This window comes from Simochromis diagramma, unplaced genomic scaffold, assembly GCF_900408965.1.
Source record: "Simochromis diagramma unplaced genomic scaffold, fSimDia1.1 OVJJ01000603.1, whole genome shotgun sequence".
Taxonomy (NCBI): domain Eukaryota; kingdom Metazoa; phylum Chordata; class Actinopteri; order Cichliformes; family Cichlidae; genus Simochromis; species Simochromis diagramma.
In genome coordinates, this window is record NW_024387414.1 from 815,095 (window position 1) to 841,701 (window position 26,607).

The window sequence follows — 26,607 nt, forward strand, 5'->3', positions numbered from 1 at the left end:
GTCAACGGCCTGTCCCCCCACAACACGGGAGGCGCGCGAAGATCCGTCAAAGCGGCCCGCCTGGCGTGGCGCGGCTCGCCTGCAGCGCAAACGCGCGAGAAGACAGCAGATCCTTCACTGACAACTAGCCCTGGGTGAGACACTTCCCAGCCACCTGAACTCAATCAGGCCCCGGTGGAGGCGGCGTTTGGGTATTTCATTTCATCTCCGTCCCCTTACTCACTCAAGGTGCGTTTGATTTATCTCCCGATGCCACGCGCAGGAACGCAATTCGCATTTGGAATCTAGCGTCGGGGTTCGTTTTCCGGGCGGGATCAAAGGGAAGGCCATTGGCTGTTGGCTTCGTCTGAGAGTTTCTCTGCTCTCCGTTGGCACGTCGAGCTCACCCGCCGGACGCCGATATCGAGCAGGGCGACGGTGGAGTCGGTGGCAGGTGGAATACGCTAAGCTCCTTCCCTGCTCCCTGGGTGAGGTGTGAGGAGCAAAACAATGACAGACAAAGGTCACCTGGCCCACAACGCCCCACCTGCTGAGGTGTCGACCTGCCAAACGCACCCCTGAGGAAGGAGGAGGAAAGGAAGGAAAGGAAGGAGTGTGCAAGGGAACAAAGACTTTAAGAAAAGACAGCCCGGTCCTCGGGATGACCAGCAGACGGGATCGGCATCTATTAAACGGGACGTTTGGAGCAACAATTTCTTCCACGATGACATCATACGCAGTCATGTGACGCTCATCCTGCAGAGAGACTGGCGCCTTTATGGACGGGGAGACATTTAATCCTGATTGCAATGACGTCACTAACGGGAAACTGGAGACAAACAAATAACCCTTACTGATCCAAACGAGTCTTTGTTAGCTAGTTAACGTGCATAAAGCTCACTGCACACCTGAACCACTAAGACACGAGCCAATCGTGGTCTGCGGTGCAGACATCACAGTAGACAGTAGTAGTGGCGTGAACAAGCATGGCGTCCGGTCAGCGCAGTGCTGCTAGGACTGACCTCACATTTGCCTGAGAACAGGCTCCGTGACCAGCGATAAAACAGCAAAAACATCAATAATTAATACGTGACACAGAAGACGTGTCATCATCGTCATCATCCATTTTTATAAAACACAGAAAAAGTTTTATTCCACTGTGACGTAAAATTATAACATTACTCATCACTAGTAAATATTATTTTATTTATATAAGTTTAAATAAGTGTCAGTTTACAAAAGTAATATCAGCTGTTCTTAAATTAATTCCGTTTCGTGTCCTAAACCTCGTGTGAGCCTCTGCCTCCATGTTTTAAAAAAAACACACTTCAAAGTAAGAGTCCAGAGACTTCGCAGATTTTGGAAATAGTAACAAATAAGAAATGGCTCAAATGTGTTTCTGTACATTTTTAGTTTGTCAGGGATCTACGCACGGCCTCCACGGTGGATGATTTCTTCAAACCAGCTTCATTTTACCTTCGAAGCAGCATCTTCTCATATGTGAAATTTTCTGTGCATGAAAGTGTTTATGACGAGGGCAGCGTGCACTGAGCTGTGTCTCAGCCCGGCTGCTGTATGATGATTTGGTGGAAGGTGAGAGGAGAAGATGCTGGCTGCAGCAGGTCGGGACCTTGGCAGGTGAGATAATAAAGCCTTGACATAAGGCTGAGAGCAGGGAGGCACACCACGACCCGGTGCACCTCCCAACCGCACCTCATTCTCTCTCTCGCCGGGTCTTTCCACCCCGCTGTTTACATGCTCAGACACCTGGGAGGGCGGCAGACGTCCTCCGTGTTCAGAGCGGTGTCAGGGCACAGCTAAAGGTCAACGTGCACAAGCGGCGCACGGCGCAGAGGAGCACATTTTTGCTTTGATGAAATGTCTTGGACGTGAGATGGCGTGTTTGAGAAACAGCTGCAGTTTAACTGACGCTGAGATGCAAATGCAAACACATGCGGCGTGAATGACACAGAACCGTGGAGTCATCGGCGTGACACACGGAATCACAGGTCAGCGCCTCTGATTCAGACAAAGCTTTGTGTGACATCGAAGAGTCACGTGTTAGATCTGTTCGTGGAAACGTAGAGTTTTACACCCACGTCTGAGCCTGGTTTGTAATAAGTTACCAGTGTACCTCTGTAATGAGCGCACACTATCACCATCATCATCAACGCCATCATCTGCAATCATCAGGCCAATCAGACGCTGGATTTTATTACAGCTAGGATGGCATGGGTAGTCAGAGGATGGTGATGAAGGATCCGTTCACACCGAGCGTGTCTGCGTCTCACAGAGAAGCAGAGCAGGAGCCCGTGTGCACCCTCCCCCAACGAACGCCTCGATTTACATTTACGCCTAAATGCGTCCAACGCCAACAAACAAGAGCTCGAAAACATGACTTATGTGAAAAACCCGAATCACAAACACGTGTCTGGTTAATGTGCGGCACAAACTGAACTCACCCTGACCCTCGACAGGTCGCGTGAGCCGTGTGCGTTTCTTCTGCTCGGGCTCTGGAGCTCCACCTTTCATCCATTTCACTGATTTAGTATCGTCAATCATTTTCGGACAAGTGAAAATAACAAGTGAAAAGATCATCTCTGGTTTGTGTTTATAGCAAGGATGCGTTTTAATTTATTCCTCCTATCAGCTGCCAGCTCACCTTAGACACGCGACCGCCCAGGACTGACTGACAGGTACTCATCCAGGCACACGTATGACATCCGGGCTAACGGTCTCTATTCATTACTGTTCCAGAGCAGCTTTGCATGATTCACAGTTCAGAATGAGGCTTCTTTTTCTGATCCCGGGTCAGCCCCTCCTTTCTCTGAAAAAAGCTCCTCCCACTTTAAGACTTTCTTCTTTTAATTGGCTGCCACTCACTGCAGGTGGGTGGGGCTTGTAGCCCCTCTCTGCGACATCATGAAGATCCAGCTGAGCGTTGGGCTTGCAAAGATTACCGCACACTGAGCTGAATATTAGAAACTCTGGCTGTGTTTGACAGGAAGAGGAGAACTACGACAGGAAGTGAGGAGCAGCGCCACTTTACCAGCGGGTATACGTGCGATGGCAGCGTTCAGGGCAGGTGTGGCGTAATCGTCTGTAACGACCTCGCAGGACGGACAGGTGCCACGCACAGGCCTCTCTCTCGTTTTGGTTCCCGAGTATCGGCGCCCGCGGGATTTCGCTGCTCTAAAGAGCAGTGTCAGAGATCTCGACAGCACGCGACGTTTCCCTGAGCCGCCGCTGTCATGTTCCCTCTGCTCCTCGCTTCCACCCCCACCCGTCTCCTCTGAGCCGCTCAGACTCGAGCTGGAGACTTTCTCCCTGAGCGTTTTCACTTGTCATTTTTTTAAACACACATATCAAAGTGGAGAGTTGGGGGGGGGGGGGCGAAGACAGATGTTTCTCTTATGCCTTTCTACTCGAGTACAATGAAGCTTTGGAAAGGGAAGAGAGAAAGAGAGGGAGAAAAGACATTTGCAGAGATCCTTTTGCAATCCACATCCTTTCTCCCGACGACTGGCAATACATCATTTGTATTGATGCAATATTAAATTTCAATATCGCATGTCAAAAGGTACAAAATGATAGATCATAGCCTAACTAAATGAATTATTAAAGGCCTAAGCCAGCTATGCTATCGGCTCCTCTTACAATCAGCTGTGTCAGAGGAGTGCAGTTGGTGATTCTGGCAGCGTTTCAAAGCTTTGTCGTTTTTCTTTCTAGTCGCATCCCGGCTTTCTTAATCGAGCTTTCTGTCACTTATTAATGTTCCCGAGGAACTCAAAACCGCAGATCTTTCCCTCCCAATAAGAGCAGGCCTAACTCACGTCCTTTCATTCCTCCAGAAACATTATTATTTTCAAAATATTAATGAATAAAGTCATAATTAAATATTCAATACTGAACAGAGGGTAAGCCAGAGGAAGCATGTTGACTTCTGTTGGATGTCTTAAGTGCAGCGAAGGCGTGCAGCGAAGGCGTGCAGAGCGGCGGTGGAGGCGGAGACTCGTTCTGCGTGCTGTGATTTATGTGCTCCTTCTGCGACCCTCGAACTTTATCTCTATTGTCTCCGTCTGATAGAGCGACGTTGCGACCCTCTCTGCGCCTTGCCACAGCGCCGCCGCTTACCAGACTCCATGTTGGATTCTAATTTACGACCTGAGTCAAAGGTCGCATCTCTGAGGCCTCGTTGAGCCGTCTCCTACAGAAGGCTGAGTCGAGTCTTCCAGTCCTTCCTCTTCCTGCTTCAATCTAAAGCCAGTGGCCGTTAATGCCAACTTAACCTTCCTAACACTGAGAGGCGTTTCCTGAAACCCTCATAATCAAAGACACTCGTGGAAGTGATAACGAGCAGACGAGGCTAATATGGTCTGCAGGACCTTGAATGCCAGCAGAATGACCCTCGACCCTTTGGCTGGTGCTTTTCTGCAAAACACTCGCTGTCTTCATCGTCTCTGGCAGTTTAATGAGCCACAGGTGCAGCTGCCTCTCAGGTGAGTCTCTCCTCCACGTTGTTCTGCTTCTGCCCAGGGATAAGAGGGACCCCCACCGCTCACAGAGCATCTCCAGACCCGAGCAGGACGGTTGAAGCACCAGAGGAGGGCCTCTCTGAAGAGGCAGCTGAATGATGCTGAGGACCGCCACAGTCACAACCTGACAGTCCCAAACCAGGAGGGACGAGTCGAGCTGACTTTCAAAATAAGAGCAAGGGGGTTTCACACAGTAAAAATAATAATGATGGGATTGTGGTCGAGCCCATTATGAGTCAAGCCAAGTCACATCTGTATGTGCGAAAAAGTTTTCATCAGTGAAACCTCTCTGTGACATCAGTCACTGAGGGCAACAGGCTAACAGCGACGTGTGTTTTTGACTGCTACATTTTACATAAAGAACATTTTTACTCATTTGTGTCATTCAGGTCTCAGCAGATGTTTCCAGAATCAACAACAGAGCAGAGACGGCGCTAAACCGAGCTGCACGTATCATCAGCTGGCTCTCTCCCACAGCTTTGTCCTGCCCGAGGTTTTTTCCTGTCAAAAGGGAGTTTTTGCTTCCCACTGTTGCCAACAGCTTGCCGATAGGGGGTCGCCTGACTGCAGGGTCGCAGTTTAAAGCACCTTGAGGCGACTGCTGTTGTAGCTTTTTCAGCCCGAACGGCTCGGTTCTCCTGAAAGTTCCCCGTCTGCACGCAAACGGCCGAGCGCTGGGCATTCTGCTTTTCTCTCTGTGGCTCATCCGTTAATTCTCCCGCGCTCACCCAACGTCCTCAATCTTTAACCCCCGTGAGGTTTTAATTGCAGGCTCCAGATTGCGGGCCGGTCAGGGCCTGGCGAACCCCACGAGAAGTCGCAGCCTCCATTTAGCTCCCGGATCCGAAGCGAGCGAACACAGGGCCCCCGTGTTATCGTGCGAGCGCTGGCTGGCAAAAATTCAATTTTCATCCCCCCCTTTTGTATCCGAGCCTGCTGTCTTTGCCCTAACGATGCTCTGTCATCAGCCCCCCCTCCTCCCCGACACACACACGGTTCCTCCTGCCTTCTCCCTTCAACAACAGAACACAGTGGAGTCGTTAGGACCCTCTCTTCATTACTTCAAAAAACCAATCATTAGACACCAGAGTATATACGTAATTAGAAAATCACTTCCTTTGCAATCCCGGCTAAGTAGTTTACATACTGTAATTACAGGGACAAAATCAATTTTTAATCATTTCACTGATTGGGCTCATCAGCTCAGTAGGAACATTGTATCCTGCTTGTTGTGCGAAAGCAACATCTGGGCTAAAACAATTACCCTTTTGTGTTGTAGTGCGCCTCCGAAAAAGCCTCGCCGCCACTTCCCCACGCCGTGGACACTCTTTCCGTCTCTATGCGTCTCCAGGCGTCTCTCGCCTTCCTCCTTTTCTCTCGCTCTCTCTTTCACTCCCTGCCCTTGACTTGGACATGCAGGATCACATTTAAAGCTTTATAAATCAATACGCTATAATAAGCTGCTGCTGCCAGAGCGAGAGAGGAAGGAGGCAAAAACAACATATTGCTTTTTTAACACCTCTCTCTGCTGCGTTTTCTCTGCGTTGTTTTCATGCCCCCTGTTATTGTCATCCATGTTTTGTATTATTACTATTTTATCTTCACGTCGTTGCTTTTAGAAAACATATTTTGGGAGGCGTCGCCTCCTCGTGTTCACACGCTTTGCAAGTGTGAAGAAAAACGTAGAAGCGGGAGGTGTCTTCCTGTCGAGGTGAGACAGAAATCAGCCTCACGCCTTGTGTCCCGGTATGTTTCCCCCTTCACTGGCTAATAAAATGCTTTGTATTCCTGTCTGAGAGAGGAACAATCGATCCACATTAGTCTGAACTCCCTCTGTCTCACTTTGAAAACTCGGGAAATCAGATTTCAGAGGAGAGAGGAAAAAAAATCGGTTAATGCATTGATCATCCGGCCCGTATGCAAATCGCACTCGCCTTTATTTTTTTGCTGATCAATAGTATTAATTAACGGCTCCATTTTAACAGCAGCCCACAATTCGGTTAGACGCCGCAGACGACCTCAGAAATCATCTTTACCCCCCTCCCTGCCGCCGCCGTCCCTCAGTAACACTGGAAATGAGCGCCTGCGTGGCAACCACCGTAAACCTATCTGTGAGGATGTGGCAGTAACAGTGAAACACGGCCTCCGATCACTGATTCTTAAGGCGGACCTCTGGATTCAAAAGGCCAAAATTGAGAAAGAGATTTTCAAATTAAAAGCACCCTGTCCTGTGATTCAGGTATAAATCAAGGGATGAAAAATTCATAAACATTTTTAAAACATGGCTTTAATTATCCTGTGTGTTTATGATTATTCTGCTTTTCCTGTGTCTCACACTCCTCTGCTGCCATTCGGAGCATGTCGCAGGGTCAGACTTTTCACCGATTGGTTGATCGACGGCGGGCTCGCCACAGAAATGGCTTCATCAGAACGGAGGCGCTTCGCTAATCTAGCCGATAATAATATAAAACTGTCAGTCAGAGTTATTCTGGCCGCATTTGCATAATGAAGCTCAAATACATAAAGAAAAATCAAATAGGAAAATGATGATGGGGGAGGGGGGGGTAAATAATTTATTGCTTTTTTATTTTTGTCCCACAAAAATAAAAAGAGGCAATCTTTTTATTTTTGTCCCACAAAAATAAAAAGACTGCCTCTTTTTATTTTTCATATTATTTTTGGTGGATTTAAAGGAATCCTGTTTACTTACTGCGCCTGTGTGGTTGGCAGACTTTGACCTCCATAAATCGGTGACGGCACAAATTTAATGTTTGGGGTTTTTATATTTTCTGACTCAACTTTGAAATAAAATATTTTAATTGAGGGTTTTTAAATCTGTGCATGTATACAATCTGAATAAAACTGAAAATCTCCAGTACTTTGATTTAATAATAACAAAAATAATTATAATCTTTAACTTTGTGAACATCTAATCGCTGCTTCTTTTATTGTGAAAATAATTTGGACATCCATAATGAACACACACTCTGTGTGTGTGTGTGCGCGCGTGTGTTGTCGGAGGGGGCGGGGTCTGTGCTAACCAGTGGAGCTGCTGCTGCCAGCGATGTTGGTGTGTGGGATTAATAATGGACGCTTTTTGAAATTATTATTATTCCCAAAATGCTCTTTTGTGATTTGCTTTGAAGGGCATGTGTGTGTGTGTGTGTGTGTGTGTGTGTGTCTCCAATTATACAATTAGTGAGGAATGTAGGGCAGCAGCGGCGCGGTGCTGCTCGCCGAGCCCGGACAGCGCCTCACCTCGCTCGCCTCACATACACAAGTATCGAAGAGCAGGACGGTGGGAGACGTTCCGCGAGTTTTAGTCGAGCCGCCGCCACCGGCTGTAGCAGCAACTGAAAGCAAAGGTCAAAGGTGAAAATGTGTCGAAAAGTCGACAGTTTCAGCACGAGTGTGTGTGAGTCTGTGTGTGTGTGTGTGTGAGAGTCTGTGTGTGTGAGAGTCTGTGTGTGTGTGAGTCTGTGCGTGTGTGTGTGTGTGTGTGTGTGTGTGTGTGTGTGTGTGTGTGTGTGTGTGTCTCTGTGTGTGTGAGTCTGTGTGTGTGTGTGTGAGTCTGTGTGTGTGAGAGTCTGTGTGTGTGTGAGTCTGTGTGTGTGTGTGTGTGTGTGTGTGTGAGTGTGTGTGTGTGTGTGTGTGAGTCTGTGTGTGTGTGAGTCTGTGTGTGAGTCTGTGTGTGTCTGTGTCTGTGTGTGAGAGAGTCTGTGTGTGAGTCTGTGTCTGTGTGTGTGTGAGTCTGTGTGTGTGTGAGTCTGTGTGAGTCTGTGTGTGTCTCTGTGAGTGTGTGTGTGTGTGAGTCTGTGTGAGTGTGTGTGAGTCTGTGTGTGTGTGTGTGTGTGTGTGTGTGTGTGTGTGTGTGTGTGTGTGTGTGTCTCTGTGTGTGTGCGTGTGTGTGTGAGTCTGTGTGAGTGTGTGAGTCTGTGCGTGTGTGTGTGTGTGTGTGTGTGTGTGTGTGTCTCTGTGTGTGTGCGTGTGTGTGTGAGTCTGTGTGTGTGTGTGTGTGTGTGTGTGTCTCTGTGTGTGTGCGTGTGTGTGTGAGTCTGTGTGAGTGTGTGTGAGTCTCTGTGTGAGTCTGTGCGTGTGTGTGTGCGTGTGTGTGTCTCTGTGTGTGTGAGTCTCTGTGTGAGTGTGTGTGAGTGTGTGTGTGTCTGTGTGAGTCTCTGTGTGAGTCTGTGCGTGTGTGTGTGCGTGTGTGTGTCTCTGTGTGTGTGAGTGTGTGTGTGTGTGTGAGTGTGTGTTTCTGCACACGTGTCAGATTTAAGGCAGTGTGTAACGTAAACTTTTTTCTGTTGTCATTTATGATTTTTGACTCTTCAGGCGACTCAAACGTTTTATTTTGAAGGCCGGTGTAAACGCTGAATGACAGGAAGTGTGAGTCGGAGCCGTTTCCATGATGGGATCGTTGTTCACGCCGAGCTAACATAAAAATCTTGTTTTCGCAGATTAAACGTAAACGTCCTGATTCCAGCTGTTTTTTCAGTGAGTGAGCTGATTCTTGATTGGCTGCTCAGAGCTTTGATGTCAGAGGTCATGTGGTTTTTCAGCTTTTTTCTCCTCCACATTAGCTGCTCGGTCCTCCCTCTCTGATAAAGTCGTTTTTTGGTTAAGTCCCTCCCCCTGCGGCGTGCTGGTTTGTGACTCGGCGTACATCCAGCGGTAGCTGCTGCTGAGATGAAGCGATACGATAAATGGATTTATGATGAAGCACAAATTGTTTAATAATTTGGCCTCTTTCTGATTGTCCTCTCGCCGTCGCCTGGCTGCCGCCGCCGCCGCCGTACTCGCTTTAATACGCAGCAACAACAACAGCCAAGTGCCATCTGTTGGCATGTGGATTTTCTGTAATCTCTCTTTACTGATTACAACAATGACTACACAAACCTCTTAAATAATTATCCTACAATGTAAAAAAAAGCCAAATAATTATAATCATTAACTCCCACCAAGTCTGCCACTCCTCCAGCAAATGAAGGCTGTCAGCGAGAGAGCGAGCGGCGTTTTTCTGCCACGATGCCAATCATGTCTTATTTATACCAGCAGGGAAGAGAACCGCACAGCAGCGACAATCTCAACCCAGCAACGCCGGAGAGGAAACTGTGGCTAAATTGACCCGTCTCCGCCCTCTCTGCTCCATCACGCGGAGGACGGGTTAGTGCTCGTCTCGCTTTAGTGTTTGACAAAGAGACGGCAAAGAGGACGGAGGCACAACACGGTGCTTTAAAATGAGCCTCAGGTGAACCACGAACCTGTGAATCTAAACTTTAAATGGTTTCACGTCTACTAAAGAACAGGAAGTGATGCATTTTTTAAACTGGAGTGGCAGTATAGCGTAGCAGAGGGTGAAAATACCTCTGACTGCTGCTGTGTGCGAGCGTGTTAGAGCAGCAGCTTTGCTGTGTGTGCGTCTATAAGTCATCTGTGCGTGTGTGTGCGAGCTTTGTGTGAGAAATGGTGTGAGAATACGTCAGGGGTAGCATGTGTTAGCTCTGCTTCCAATATGAGGGAAATCTGTGGCACATACCTCCGATATGACACAAGCCAACACGCCGTGACTCACCGCGTGCTATATTTGATTAATCAAAAACGTGTTCCTAAACAGCACGGCGCGCCACGCCACCGGCAGTATGTACGCTCCGGTACATACCTGCTCCTCTGATACATGAACTTCCAGCTTTCATTGATTAGCACTTTACCACCAATCAATTTTTTACAAACCGTCCTGACCCTCGTCCCTCCCTCTGCTGCGCGGGACGCCCCCTCTCTCCCAGGACGAAGGACTTTTACAAACGAAAAGAACACAGAGACGTGAGAGAGGAGGAGTAATTATGAGCGAGGAAGAGGAGGGACGGCGGGCAGACAGGTATGGATTTAAAGATGAATGTGAGCCTCGGAGAGAGAGAGTCTCGTTTCTGCAATGATGATGATGATGATGACGTGCTGATTACAGACAACTGGGTAGGATGAAGCATGCCCCCCCCCGCACACACACAGTAACAGCCCATCACGGTGAGGGATGGGGTGGCCACGCTCATCCAGCTCCAGGAATAATGGCTCGCACCTGTTTACCGTGTCACCTCTGTTTGCTAATTGTCTCCTTGAGCTGCACAGAGGAAATGACAGCGGTGTGGCTCTGTGACAGGCCGAGTGTGTGTGTGTGCGAGTGTGTGTGTGTGCGAGTGTGTGTGTGTGCGTGTGTGTGCGTGTGTGTGCGAGTGTGTGTGTGTGAATATGTGCTGAAAAGACTGGTGTGTTTTGGATGGCCCCGCCCCTCCCTGAGCCTGGTTCTGCTGGAGGTTTCTTCCTGTTAAAAGGGAGTTTTTCCTTCCCACTGTCGCCAAGTTCTTCTTATAGAGCTGGGGTGTCAAACGCAAGGCCCAGGGGCCAGAATCGGCCCAGGGAAGAGCCCAATCCGGCCCACTGGACAGCTATGGAAAATGCAAAGGCGGGCACAGGAAAGAAAGCTTTCTGTAATTTATTTCTTTTATTCATTAAAGCAGCATTTCTGTAATATGTAGTTAAACGTGTAAAATGAGGCTGCCTGTATTACTGTAGGTCTTACAGTACAAAGAGCCGTGACTGCTGCTAAATGAATAAAACTGAACTCACAGACATGAATGTTTTTTTAGTAAGTTTAAAAGAAGACGCTCTGTTCATTAACACAAACTTTCCCTTTTAAAACTGAAATTGTGTTTCTTTTTCTTCAAGTAGCTCACGGTTTAAATGTGCAGTTAAACGTCGTTAGCACAGTGTCACCGCTCCGGCCTCCGTGTGAAATCAGCATTTAAAAGAATAACGTACAGATTTGTGGACATCCTCAGTAAATGAATCATCTGTACGTCGCTCAAATCATGCAGGAAAAGGAGCGGACAGAAGAAGAACCCTCCTTCTGTTTAATGGATGAAGCGATATGACGTGCAGGGCAGGCGTGCACACACACACATACATGTATACCTCTGAATGTCACATGTGTGGACATTCAGAAACGCTCCCTCATTCACATAGTTAAGAAAAGTGACCATATAAAAACTGGGCAGATGATGCAGAGGTGTCGGGGCGTTTCCATCGTTCGGTCACACTTTACGTTACATTCGTGCAGCCAGACGGCTCAGATTTAAAAAGAGACCCAGGTTTGGGTTCAAATAAGCTTTCTCTCAACCCTGTCTCCATCTCCTCTGTTACCACAGTAACGACCAGCGGCACAGTCTGACCGCAGCGCGCCCGCCAGCCGAAAACGTCCTGAAATTTCCAGGAAGCCTCACATCAGCGGCTCCACATCTGGACGCTCAGAATTCAGTCCAAGGAAAAAGTAAACAGGCCGTCTGAGTGTTTCTGATAATTGAATCAATATTTCATATCTTCGCTGCTCGTATTTATGTTGCAGCTACAGGTTGATTTTTTATTTTTCTCTGCGCGTGATGAGGAGAAGACGTTAAACGGAGCCAGATTCAGTTTAATAGCAGACAGATGCAAAGAGCAGATTTAACAGACTCGGAGTCACACGCGCAGCAGAAACACGCCCCCGACGCATCCTGCTGCCGGCTCTGCCGCCATGCATCCCGGCATATGTGCCTTCAAACTCACGTCGCGGATGCACGAAAACACGCCCAAACACGGCCGCTTTGACCACATCTTCAGCTGCCGTGAGTACGTGCGTGCACGCTGGCAGTGGAAGCGTGGAGTCCAACGAGCACGCCGTTGAGCCGCCGGCAGACGCTGCGACAGGCCAACTCAGAGAAAGTACGGCACGACTTTGTGGACTTTTGGGAAAGAAAGCAAAGCAGGAGAGCGCACAAATGTGACAGACACCTTTAATATCCTCCCCTTTCTCCCGCGATCAATCGGTGCGATCGTACCTGCGTGACTGCCGCCTCTCCAGCGAGCGCCGGGTGTCAGGAAGAGCGCCGACAGCTTCACAGAAGGTGGGACGACAAGAGCCTGTAAACAAAGCACACACACCAGGAAATTCACAGTCACACACATTTGAAGCTTGACAAGTTTGTAACGGTGGCGACAGCAGAGAAAGACCCCCCCCCCCCGACACACGGCTTTATTTTCCCAGCACTTCCTGTGCAGACGTGATGTCGTTTACACGAATAATCTAACAAATATATGAACTGTAATTGCTTGTGCACATCAGTGTCGGACTTTTTTCATTTCTTCTTCTGATGATGATGTTTTCTGCAGCGACGGCTGATAAGGGGAGTGCAAAAGCCCCACGCCGCTCCTCGACGCCCCGCGCTGCACGAGCGCTCGGAGAGCACGGAGTAAGAAAGGCCGGCACTTCCTGTTAGAGCAGCCCGGCTGGCAGATATCGGAGCTTCTGCCAGCGTTTGCTTCCTCTGCACAGACTTCACATCGAGGAGGAACGCCTAAAAAGTGGCGGAGCTTTGCTCTTTGTTGAAGAAGTTAATTTATCCGTTTCGACGCAGCTGACTAAACTGCTCCTGATTTACATTTCATTTTTTGTGACATTTCAAACGTTTGCTTAAATCTGTCAAAGTTTGCTTAGACGGGAATCTGCGAGATCTCCTTTTTTGTATATTTACCCTCAATCTAGGCGCTAAACGCTCCACGCCGCGCGCCGTACTCCGCCTGCCACTCACGCTCGGATCAATACCGTCGTCTGCCGCGGTGGGTTTGGTTACCGCGGACGCTGTGATTGGGTAAAACGAGGTCTGGCTGAGTGTGCTGTGAGTGCGGAGGAGCAGCCAGGCAGAGAGGAGCCGGCTCAGTCCTGCAGGGGGGGGGGGGGGGACACAGATGTGGAGGGTCTGCAGGAGGGCCACCCAGATTTACCCACCACTACTGTTTCAATGGAGCGTCAAGAGTAAATCTCTCTCACACACACACACACACACACACACACACACACACACAAAGCCACGACGTTGCCTTAAGTCACAATCTAAATTGGCTCCCAGGGGCATACCGACTACCTTGTTCACCAAAGGCATTGTGTATGTTTTCCGAGTGCTTAGCATATGCTGCCGTAACCTGAGATCTCTCCCTCTGTCTCCTCAAACGTGCACACACACACACACACACACACACACACACACACACACACACACACTGTGTTGCTGGAAGTTGCTGTTTTCTCTTTTTTCCCATCAGGAGATTAATTAAATTCAAAATAGTTCACATCTACCTATTAAACCGTGTTCCACCAGCCGCCCACCAGACGAACATCGGCAGAGACGCGTCTGGGAGGGGGGCGACGGGGTGAGGGGGTGGGTCTGATGCGAGGGGAAAAAGTGGCAGAAACTCCAAGGTTTCCCCTCAGATCACAAACAATGGAGGATGGCAGGTCTGCGGTCTGGCTGCCATCGCATCTGAAAGCTGACTCGTCCTCTGCAGCGGGTTTGATGGGCCTGAGTTGATATGTGTGGTGTTAAGACTAAAGCAGGTCGGGCCTTGGTTTTATTCTGCACCACACAAATACGTGACAGACGCTGAGGCTTCAGTTTGAACGTTTTTATATTTTGCTACAAAAACATTCACAAAATAAAAATAAAAAGGCTCGCTCTAATGCAAGCCTGCAGAAATGGAGATATTCACGAGCCACAGCGAGAACACATCAAGGCTCAAGCCCAGAACCGTGCTGCTAACCTCTGCACCACCGTGTCACAACACATCGAAGCTCCTCGTCGGAATATCTGCCTGTGTCCTGAGTGCAGAAGAAACAGAGCATGCGTGAGCCTTCAGGGCACACAGGTGCACCCTTGGGGTGCACAGGCACACACTGCACCCGTAGGGACAAAAAGGGAGTCCGAACACCCCCGGCCACGCCTCCGCCTGCAGACCTGCAGACACGGCGCGCTCAGAGAGCGGTTAAAGGCAGACGCCTCGGCACGAGCTGCTAACACTTGATTGAATCTGCAACATCTCTGATTTGATATAAAGCGCACTGCAGAGTAATGAAAATAGGGAACATTTTAAGACAGTCTAACCTTTCCTGTGTTTACCTTATTAAAGAGTGTGTACCTTAACTGCTAGAGCAGTACACACAGGGGGAACAACAGCGTGTGTGAAGCTGGCAGTGTTTAAGCAGGCGAGCACTAAAGTAATAGGCAAGAGCAGTGAAGTGTTGATTCTACAAAAGATGCAGGGGAAAAATTGCACCTTAGAGCGCACACACGCACGCACGCACACACACATGCACACACACATGCACACACACACACATGCACCCTCCCCCTCCTCAATAACACCCACAGCACGGCCGGCTGCCTGGCAGCCGAAGTTAACATTTTCAGAGAAAATATTCCTTGCCTCCAATAGTCCGATGTAATTCATTTTCCATCTCTGTTCATTAATCATTGTTAAAATTAGTGATCCATTTCTTCCACTCTGCCATCTGCACTCAGCTTCCTAACAAACATGACACCTCAGCGCATAATAAAAGCTGACAGCTACGAGGAGGCCTTTCCAAATAGCTTTCTGCATATGTGCACCTCCGTGTCTCCGCGCCGCTGTCAGACAAAAGTAGGTTATTTAGACCACCGGCTGCAGATACCGGCACACGCTCCGGCTCCACGTGCACACGTATGTACGTGGCGCACGCACGGTTGGCTGTCATAGAAACACCCACAGATTGACTGATCTGGGCTGGAACGCGTTAAATCCTGATAAGATAAATTTCACCGCAGTTTCCAGCGAGATGAGAAAAGGGGGCAAGCAAGGCCTTTAAAAGTTGAAGTGTCCTGTTTACCCCGACAAGCTGTAACTTCAGCTGGAACACTGTTGTACTTTTCCATCTGCGTTTGCTTCCAGCAGCCGTGTGTGTGTGTGAATCAGCTCAGCTACACCCTGATCGCACTCCGCTAAACTCACAGCTAATTCAGCTAGAAAGGGGAAAACAGGGGGGGGGGGGTAAAACAGAGAGAGTGAGGAGAAACACCCCCCTCCCCCTTTTGTGGTCAGCCAGTCCTCATAAACACCCCTTAATCCACATAAAAATACCTTCAGAGAAAGCCGTCCCTACACGACCCCCCCACCAACACCCTGCATAAACTTAAAGCCTCACATGAGGTGAAAAAGTTCAGCGTAGAAAAGCAGGAACGATATCTTTGTGTCGTCCCTGAAATGCATTTCCACCTTAAAAACAAATCGCTAAACAACATCTCCACCTTAAAGACAAATCGCTAAACTGCATTTCCACCTTAAGAATAAATCACTAAACAACATTTCCACCTTAAAAACAAATCGCTAAACAACATTTCCACCTTAAAAACAAATTTTAATATATAAGTGATTTATAAAAAAAATAATTCAAAAATCAACCAGGCGAGCTTCTCTCTCAGCTTACTCACCCCCCCAACACACACACACACACACACACACACACACACACACACACACACGCACACACACACACACACACACACACACACACACACACACAGTTCCCGTCACATCCACACACACTTAGTAAACTCAACAATCCAATGCTGCACACACACACTGAGTCAGTATCCCTCCCTGGCGAGGTGTGTGTGTGTGTGTGTGTGTGTGTGTGTGTGTGAGTGTGTGTGAGTGTGTGTGTGAGTGTGTGTGTGCCCGAGGCGCAGCACATTAATCTATATAATGCCCTCAAAGAGAAGGCTTTTTCACACCGCTAACTGCCAAGGACTACGAGGGGCAGCGGCTGAGCCATGATTCAGCTGTTAGCCCAACTGGTGTCCCCGCGCGCGCACACACACACACTCACACACACACACACACACACACACACACACACTCTTCACTGTGAGCTCACAGGAAACACTCATCAACACTAACCTCTCTCATTTTACTCTCAAACCGGCTCTGATTCACAGCGACCGCTACGTTTTCCTTCTTCACACTCGCCTCACTGAGACGCTCTCAGCAGACACTGATCACTAGGAACCTTTTATTTATTTACTGCTCTTTACATAAATAATATAAATTGGCATTATTTTTAATTATGTATTTATTTTTCATTTGAACATAAAGAAGCTGTGATTTTTCCGTGAAATTTCCCGTGCTGTAAAAACGAGCATGAATAATGTCGATAAGCACTGTAAGCACTACAAACACACGCAGCATTTTGTGCGTGCGTGTCGGCACAGCCGCAGCGCCGCCACCTCACCTGCACGCAGCACCGGCTCTACCAGAAACAGGAGCCCAGCGACAGCTTAGCAGGTCCACATGAATAAAACCTGAACATTAGGTACAGCCGGTGATGACGCTGAATGACACGAAGCATGAAATGTTGTAGAGCACAAATGAAAGATCGCAGTGAGCCACATTCAGCCACACACAGAGAGAAGATATTCAGTATGAAGAGCACAGAAACCCTAAACAAATATGTTCAGACCAGAATCTGTTCACACATCAACGTGATGTTTTAGACTTTTCACAGGAAGCAGCAAAGAAAGTAAAGCACGAGTGTTTTCCTGTGACCTCTCCACTCCTCATTTCATTATTGTGCAAATATTCTCATTTTCCTTCAGAGAGTTTTAATTTTATCAGCAAACAGGCTTTTATTTACAGCTTTTATCGAATAAAGGAAGCCTAATTTATGCGTCCTCCACAGTGATTAAAATATATTACAGCGCATATGCTGGCTCCAGCGGTCAGGAGCCCCCCCACACACACTTTATAGATGTTAAACTTCCTGTGAGACTTTGGTGATGTTACCTCGCAGGATTTCTGGCTCTAACCGTTCTCATATTTCAAAGCGTAACCTCCTGCCATTGTGCGAAAATGCCCAGCGTAGATTTAATATTCATTTGTTGCATGGAGGGCCACAAACAGACAGCCCGGAGCCGTGATTGGAGGAGCGGCGCTCAGAGACAGACGGCGAGCAGAAGAGCAGCTAAATCATCTTGACATTCACCAAGAAGTAGCCACACAGAAAGCTCCCGCTGCTGTTAGTGCTCCCATCGACTAATTTGGTTCTACTTAACCCCTAAACACCCCTCACACACACACACACACACACACACACGCACACACACGTGCGCCTCACAGTGACACGTTTAATTCCAGGTTCTCGGCACATCTGAATTACAGCAGCCTGATGAGGCAGAGAGGGCCAGGCCCCTCCGGACTGATTAGCATCATTTAAGAAAGTCTTCCTTTTCCTCCCGCCTGCCTCGCTGACCCCGCTCTCCCCCCTCCCCCTCCACGATGGGTGGCACCCGCCGACACCGGGGTGGACGTTATTCCCGCACAGACTCACAAGCAGCTGAGTCTCCTGCAAAGACACAACTCCGCGTACATCCGCACGTATACGTCCGTACGTCAGAGGCCATATGATGCATTTTTTTCTGCGAGTGTAAAGTAAATAAGACAGAGCCTGTTTTATTTGTGCATATTTCCCCCCCTTCTAAATTATATAAGCCTTGCACATGGCTTAAAATTTTGTAAAGCTTTTCTCAAAATCCTACTTATGGTTGCCATTCTGTGCCAAAAAGTTCATCTGGCCTGTAAATTTAAGCATGGATTACAAATATTCAAATCATGAGCTTACTGTTCAAATAAACATTTCCAACAGGGAGGGGAAAAGTTGCAAGGCATACACTTTCAGCATAATTCCTCCTCTGGCACCTCCCCTCCCCTCGCTCCTAATAAAACAACCACAAAAAAAAAAATGGAGGAGGAGGAGGAGGAGGAAGGAGAAAGGGGGGAAACAAGAAATGCAAAAACAAAAGTTAAAAGTTTGGCCTCTTCATTCACCGCGCGGCTGGATAAACACTGTTGATGAAATATGTAATTAATGTAATTGTAACCACCTATGAAATTACAGTCAGCTGGGTGGGCCCGGCCGCGGCCCCGCTTCTCCCTGCCATCGGACAATAGGGCACCTTATTACAGCTTTAAAAGAGGGAGGGGGCGGGGGTGCGAGGGGGAGGCTTAAGCTGGTCAGCTGCTCGCCACATGGTAGAAATAATAGGGACTGAAGTCACAATCATTTCAGCTTTGGTTTAGCCTCGCTAATCACTGCACTTTATCTGGACAACATAAATAACCGACGGCCTCCGCTCAGTTATTCGTGTCGTAGGTGACTGAATGCAGCGCGCGGCTCATCAGGGCACGCCGACGCAGCTCGCGTCCGGGCGACTCTGTGCAGGTACGCCTGCGTATCCACGGTGCCAGCCCCGGCACCTGGACGAGCTCGAAACCCGCAGCGCTCCTGCTCTTCGCTCGTTGATGCCGAGTGTCCGCCACGAGCTCGTGGTCGGACAAAGGCTGAAAATTAAACGTGATCCAAATAAAAGACCACGAGTGACTTTTCAGCTTCAAACAGGGGTTCTTTTATTCTTTTATTCTTTTATTTTGAAAACCAAGGAAGCCTAGGAAGGTCTGAACCCAGAGCCTCCTGTCTAACGGACTGGACTGCTTCTTTCACTCTAACTGGGCGACCCGGGTGACAACCCGCTGTCACAGCGCATCATAACATTTACATAAATTTCCATCTTCTGGAAATCGAACCTGTTACTGAATCTGCTGCTGGCTGCAGGGACAGGAGCCCTTTGTTTCTGAGGGTACGTGATGGCCTCCTGCTTTCACCCCCAGCATCCACGCGGTACAGATGGATGGATGGGATCGGGGGGGTGGGGTCAGCGCCGGTATACGTGCAGGTACTGTCCCGACATTCGCCCGGGCCCCCTCACGCCGACAGCCAGTGTTATCCCAGGGATTAAAATAGCCTCTTCTCTGCTCGCCGCCCTGCCCGGCATTAAAGTCTTCCACATTTGCAAAATTGCAAACAGATGCAACTCAAGTACCTGCAAATAATCTGCCAAGACCAATTTCAAAAGGGAGATTTCAGAATATGCGGGAGTCATTAGAGGGAGTATTATTTCAGCGATGAGCGCGAGAGGGCCAGCAGTGGATCACCCAACCAGATGGGTTCTGCTGCCTTTTATTTGGGAAGAAAGAGGCCGACGCGTTCCTCATCTCCCCCCAGCCCCCCCACCCCAAACGAAGATATATAACGTGCACGAAACAATTACGGCAGAATATTGGAAGTTTCAGAAGCAACCAAAGAACGTCAAATTTCCTTTGGAGCTTCTCAAAACAATCTTTTCATCTTCCTCCCGGTGAGGACGCCGAGGGACGGGGTGGGGGGCTCGGATGTAAACGAGGAACCAGACACGCAGATCTGAGGCTTTCTTATTGTTTTGTATCGAGTGTTAAATATGAAAAAGAATTAAAAGGTAGACGCCTTAAAAGCGGCCTGCGGCGTATGTAAATGAAATATGTTTCCGAGCCATAATTTGCAGCCGCCGCTGTTGTTATTTTCCACGCAGTCATCTGAAGTTTTCCTCAGCACGGCTTTAAAGCGACGCACAACAAAGCGCTCACCAATTAAAGACGATTTTAACACCAAGAAGTGCGGCAAACTTCATTAGATACTCCATCCAGTCGCTGACAGAAAAGCCATTCAGAACGCATCTCGGAGCGTGCGCGATGAATAATGCATCGCGGAAAACACGCGCGACATTGACCGGCCTTATAACAAATGAAATGTTTATATCAAATGGAATCTGATTAGGTGACTGCTTATTATTTCTCATGGGGGGGTGGGGAAGCCGAGTAACAATCTAAGGCACTTAAAAAAATGATCAAAATCACCAAGCCCTTGAAACAATACACATTCAATCAAATTCTTCATAATTGTAACAGTAGGAAGCATTTTAGGCATTCCACCCACAACAAACAGGCTTTGTTCTCCTGTTATGAGAGGCAGCGAGGGGACACAATCAAGTGCGTGAGAAAGTCAGGAACGCAGGATTTTCAAGCAATTCCTCCCTCTTTCTCTCTCTCTCCATTCACCCCCTCTCCTCCCCCCTCTCGCTTTTTTTCAGGGTCGCCCATATTATTTGCTTCCTGTTTCATTGTAGTTGGCAAAAAGAGAATTTGGTAATTGAGTGGTACAGAACATGTGCCCTCCCTGCTCGCAGATGACAGATGGATTATAAAAACTTCAAAGGCGAGCGTTTGGAGCACCAGGGGAGAGATGCTAGGTATTTGAACTATCATTCTTTACCCAGGAGACAATGACTGCCTGACACGGCGCATACATCAAGGAACAGCACACACACACACGCAGTGCTATATATCGAACATCCTGTTCCTGAGCAACTTTCTGAGCTCGGGAGCAGAACAAGTGGGAGAGGAGGCGGCACTCGCTCTTATCTTTTGCATTTTTCTCCCCTTCTTTGTTGCTCTCGGTGTCTCCTTTCTCTCCCCGGGTCAGTAAAATAATCAGACTTCAGCTTCGGCTCTGTGGGTTTAAAAACACGCCGAGATTAGCCGGCCTTGAGGAAAACTCTGAGCGCTACTGTAGTGAGGGCGAAGGGGAGAGAATGCTGGGCGGCGACGCCTGTAATCATCTTATAAGCATGATTTATGAAAAGGCCCATCTGCCTCGCCTTACTTAAGCATGGAGGCAACCTTTAATAATATAAGGACAAGGGGGGAGGGGGTGGGGCGAGCACACTGCTGGCCCCTCCCACTCCTTCTTCTTCAGCATCCGGCCGTTAGTTCAGATGGCAGCTAATCACCGCTGACCTCCCCACCACAGCGTTTAACCCTAGCCCCGCCTCCTGACCCTGAAGGAATTAGCAGCCTCACTGTAACACACACACAGACACACACAAACACACACTCTGATGCCTCTGTGTCACTCCAGAGAACCAACATAGAGGATCCAAAATCATCATGTTGGCCACCACCATCTTTTATATACAGACTTTGATCTGAACATGGCTGCCCTGACCTGCAGGGCGGGGTATTCGTCCGCTCGCTGTGACATCACCACACGCAAAGCTGCGGAATGACAGCTGGACGTATGAAGCTCCGAGTCCGAGCGCACAGCGAGCTCGGCCTGCATCCTCCTTCCGTCACCCACCATCAGCAAAACATTTATTAACACTGCTCCGTAAAGACGCGACCTTTGACCCTGCACTGACTTAAACAGAGAGTAAATGAAGATAAATACAAATCATTACATTTCTCATGATTCGTTGGGAAAATCCAGGAAAAAAATTATTCGTTCAAATGGAATTGATTTTCCAGAAACGTCGATGCTTCAGACGTTCAGTCTGCCGGATCTGCAGAGCTCGACGCGCCACGTACCGAACAGGTCGACGTGCGAGGTCGGCGATCTGCTTCAGTCTGAACACGAGAAAAAAACCACCGAAGCTCAGAGGAGACGAGCTGCCGATCGCACGACGGGCGACGTCACAGAAAAGGTCAGAAACCTCATTAATGTTTGCAAAGCAGTAAAAAAACGTGAGGAAGAAGTGACATCATCACACTCGACAACGTCTGATCTGTCATTCAGCCGCCCTTTGACCTCACTCTGACCTGGAAATGGCTCCCAGGACCCTGTGTGAGGGGTGCACGCGATCTCATGCACACACACACAAACTAACACACACACGCCCCTCCTCATGTGGTCACCTTTTCAGCGTCCATCAGGATTGTCGGTCTAATCCTCGCCGGATCATCTCGTCAATGCCTCGACCGTTTAACATGTAACGGATCCCCACTAACACCCCCACTGCCCCGACTTCACCCCTCACCCTCCCACTTCAGCCCCGGGGGCTCAACACACACACAGTCCGGACTTTACTTTTACAGAAGCTGAAAAGAGTTTGTGGCGTTTGTGACAAAACACAACACGTTAAAATAAATTATACAAATTCAGCAGGAAAATAAATCAGACCAATCAGCACGCAGCAGTCAGGCAAAAGTGCATCTCTCTCACACTTCAGCTGTTTATTTATCACACTGACTTCAGACCAGTTCACATTCAGTTAGAGACGTTTGCAAAAATCTTCCAGGCAAACCTGTGAGTGAAACTCGCCCCTCCCCATCCTTCCTCACCCTCCTCATCCTCCTCGTTCTCCTCGAAGCCTCGCAGCATGTGTAAGCAGGAGCGCACGTGCTCCCTTCGCCCTCATTACGAGCTAACTACGCTGTTTGATTAAAAGCGTGTACAGAGAGGAAGAGAGAAAAAGAAGGAGACAGCGAGAGGAGGAAGAGGTGGTGGGGGTGGGGGGACAGGCCGAACCTCCATAATTAAGATCACTTCACAGATTACCTCCGGCAACAAAAGCACGGCGAGCGGCCGCCCGCAGCCTCAGAAATTGGATGAAAAAGGGGTGTCGAGGAGGAGACTGACCTCTGCCGGGGCTCCACATGAACGCTGGTAATGGCTGATTCAACCCCCCCCCAAACACACACCTCACCCCTCCCAACAGTCCCTGACACACACACACAGGTATGTACAGTACAGCCAGCAAGCCGTGCTGAAACACCTGAGGGCTCACATCACCTGTCAGGGCTGCTAAGTGGGAGCGACGCCTGCACCCTGACTCTTCACGGAGAGCTCCGCCCTCCAAAATTCACAGAAAAAAGGAAGCGCGTCACGTTTTTTGTGCTTCATCATTTCGATCCTGGACAGAATTTTTAGATAAATTCAGACGTCTTCCGCTTCCTCCTCAGACCCTCCTCGCTCCGACGCCACACAGCCTGTAAATCTGGAGCTACGATCACCGCCAGAAACTGACGACACCTCAGATTTACACACAACCTATCAGCATCACGGCTCCTACATGACCGCTGTGCACGTCTGTAGAGTTCAGACTCATGGCCTGATTTCCAGTTGTTATTAAAAAAGCATGATCGCTTCAGTCACAACATTTTTTCATGAAGTTTTTATTTTGTAAAGAAGCTTCCATGATGCAGGGAGGTAACCACGTTCGCTCATATCAGTAAACATCACCCCCCACCCCACCCACACTGACCCGAGGTCAGGCCGACTCTTGTTCACACTCCTTCCTCGCTCTCAGCCTTCCTCCTCCTCTCATGGGGATGTAGCCTCAGCCTACGAGCCCTCGGGGGCCGATCGCCAACCAGGAGAGGTTTGCTCTGCAGATCTGAGGTGGACTTTATTTCTCCCTCTGTGCCAAAGCACTTCCTTGAGCGTGGAAGCATCGAGTTGGATGGGAGGAGGGAGGAAGTGAGTGTTTAAATGATGGAGCCTCTTTAAGATGTCCTCCACGAGCTTCAGTGTGAAAGGGGAGTCTGAAAAAGCGGCGCTCAGCGAGGGGAACATGCACATCCATTTCTTCGCTGGCAACCACCAATGTCTCATTTGAACTCATCCTGATGCTCAGTTCAATGTTATTTATATTCCATCAGATCACATCCTACGAGCAGCACTTGGCGACAGCGGGAAGGAAAAACTCCCTTTTAACAGGAAGAACCCTCCTGCAGAACCAGGCTCAGGGAGGGGCGGGACAAAAGACACGCTCGCCCGATATCTGAATCTTAACCAGCCGCCTGGCCGACCAATCGCAGTTTGGCTTCAGTGGATCTCACATGAAGCCGCTGACGTGCGGGCATGCAGGGTACAGTCTGTCTCTCACCCTCTGAGCCCATCAGCCACACCACGCATGCAAATGCTCTGCGTGTTTACTCCGACTCCCTGCTCGCTTCTGACAAACGAGCCTGACTCGAAGCGCTTCCACTCGACTCTCCCTGTTAACGACACAACAAGAGAGGAACGCAAAAAACACAATCGGGGCGCAAAAAATAATAACAATAAGAAAAAAGACAAAGAGAAAAAGGAAGCTGAGGAGGAGGAGGAAGAAAGGGAGCCGGGGTGGGCCACTACAAAGATGAAGATTAAAACGCTGATTTGAGAGAAACTGTCAGAAAATGCGGGAGACCTGTTCGGGTGTGTGTTAGCGTGGAGGCGGGAACGTCTCCCAACTTAAAAAGAGATTTTAAAGCGAGGAGCGAGTCGCCGGGGGAATCGTGCACATCACAGAGCCGACCCCAGTAATAACACTGATACGTGCTAGATAAACACTATTTAGTTCCCACCTTGAACAACACTTTTTAAAGTAGTTCATGAAAGACTGACAGCTCCCCACGAGTGCGCACACACACACACACACACACACACACACACACACACACAGAGGTAACGTTTGCTGTACCTAATTAAATAAAACAGCAGGTGGAATTGTTTGTGTGCACAGACGGAAAAAAAGGGAAAAGAAAGGATCAAATATTCTGTATGAACTTCATTAAAATCACGTTTACCATCCGCAGCTGATTGGCTGCTTTGGGACTGAAACAGGAAGTGTCAGTAGGACAGGTACACCTGTGTGTCACCTCACTGCAGGAAACTTAAATGTTTCACACAAACAAAGTTCAGCTTCAAGTTTAAAGTCAAATCCTGATAGATACCGCAGTGTGTCACATTTGAAATCAATTAAAAACCAATAACAGGATGCTTCAGAAATTGGGTTGTTGTTGTTTTCAGAATAAAAGCTTCCAGAATAAATGGTGTTCTCCTTAAAGTGGGAGTAAATGAAAAATAGATAATTTCACTGACAGTGTTCAAATATCAGCGCCTTCCTTAAAAATGCGAGCATTCATTCAGCTTTTCTGCAGCACCACTGCAGCTCAAAGAAACAACATTACTGTGTTAAAGAGTATAACAGTGTGCACAGGTCTGCTATCATTCAACCTGTGAATGTGTGGTTGGGGGTTTGATTTCCCCAAAGCCTGGGGTGGGGGGCACCACAGTAAAAGCTCGTGGACGCGGCCCTGTCTGGTCCTGCTTCACTGTGTGGAAACATCTCAGATTATTATTTAGAGATTTTTGGGGGAATCTCTCTGAACAAATCAAATGAATAGAAGATGAACCCCCCGCCTCACCCCCTCCCTAATTGCCCTGCACAGTCTGGAAGCTGTTCTAATGTTTTCTATTTAAGCGAGGCTTACAGTAAAGATGTCCCATAAAATTAGAAAGAAGTTGTTTCTGACTAACCTGTCCTCAAACACAAGCAGAACTAAACAGGTAGCATTTGTATTTAGCTTCAAATTAAAAAAAGCTCAGTGGGGATCCTTCGCCTCTCGGCAGCTTTGCTCGGAGACGCGGTCGCGGCTGCGCCAGGCGTTTACAGAAGGCTGTGTGTTTAAAGCTGGAATGCTCATTTGCCTTTTGGGTTTACTTATTTACTTTTGCATAAATGGAGAACAGCGATGTGGTATTAAAGGGCTTCTCGAGGGGGGTGGCTGCGTGCTTTAAATGCAGCCTTTTCTTAAATGCTCCCTCAGTTTGCTATATTAGGACGGTCGATGATTAATGCAGCACATATCTAATTTCTCTTGATTAATACTAATAATAATAGCAAATTAGAAAAATAATGCCAGACTCAAAATGAGCGTGCACGCACGCACACACACACTCGCACACACACACCCTCCCCCTGCTCAAAGTCATCAGATACAAAATGAGCATCGAGGCTAAAAACGAGCAGCAAATAATCACAAAACTCCCAAAAGACAAATAGAAAATGTAAAACGACTGCCTGCATCGACTGGGGCCTGGTAATCTCCAGCAGCAGCCACGGCTGAAGCACACCACTGTCACTGCAAATAAAAACTTGCAGCTCTCACGGCCTTCGATTGAGTCTTTAATTTAGCCTGATGTGACATTAAAACCCTTTGCTTGACTTCCACCGGCTGTGACGAACGCACCGGCGCTCAGAGAGAGGTGTGCAGACAGGCCGGCATTTCGCTGCCTTTTATCAAACTGAATTTATCAGCACGGGCTCGCAGGATCTGTGCAGCAGCGTGTTCAGGAGGAAGCCCACAGATACCGTTAAGCACATCATCATCCCTCCTGTCTGTTCGCTCCCACTGCTGCACATTTAACTTGAGCAGTCTCACGAGCTGCGCTCGGTCAAAAACAGCCTGTCAGGACAAAATAAAGACATCTGATTGTGATTAAAGGTCATCACGTGTGTCGTTTTTCATTCCGACTTGTGACCGAAAGTAAAGAAGTTTCCACTCTGATCTTGTTATTAGGCCGGGGTAAAAAAAAAAGGATTTCTACATCTGTTAAAGAGGAGGAGACTGCACCGGCGTCCGGTGTGGCAGCGAGACAGGAGGGATGGGAAGCAGCGAAATAAAAGATGATGATGACGGAGGGGGAAATGATTTGGATAGAGAGATGATAGAGGCTGCTGTGGCGAGGAGCGCGATAAGGAGGCGTTTGAAGGGTCCTCTCAGATGC

At 48.5% G+C, this 26,607-nt stretch overlaps 2 protein-coding genes across 8 annotated transcripts in view; both read right to left on the reverse strand.

Moving 5' to 3' along the window:
• Nucleotides 1-4,123, reverse strand: part of LOC120721228 (aggrecan core protein-like) — a 7,113-nt gene extending 2,990 nt beyond the window's left edge. The window contains exons 1-5 of the mRNA XM_040011418.1: nt 4,114-4,123; nt 3,029-3,319; nt 508-557; nt 387-463; nt 1-79 (exon numbers count right to left, since the gene is read on the reverse strand). The exon at nt 1-79 is cut by the window's left edge and continues 24 nt beyond it. Of these exons, the coding sequence (XP_039867352.1) occupies nt 1-79; nt 387-463; nt 508-557; nt 3,029-3,319; nt 4,114-4,123 (507 nt within the window). The remainder of the gene's footprint in view (nt 80-386; nt 464-507; nt 558-3,028; nt 3,320-4,113) is intronic.
• Nucleotides 1-26,607, reverse strand: part of znf536 (zinc finger protein 536) — a 167,881-nt gene that overhangs the window by 119,203 nt on the left and 22,071 nt on the right. For 6 of the 7 annotated variants that reach the window (XM_040012046.1, XM_040012047.1, XM_040012048.1 and 3 more), the window contains one exon: nt 12,383-12,464. The exons of the other annotated variant lie outside the window; for it this stretch is intronic. The gene's annotated coding sequence lies outside the window, so the exon portion shown is untranslated. The remainder of the gene's footprint in view (nt 1-12,382; nt 12,465-26,607) is intronic. 7 annotated transcript variants of the gene reach the window in all.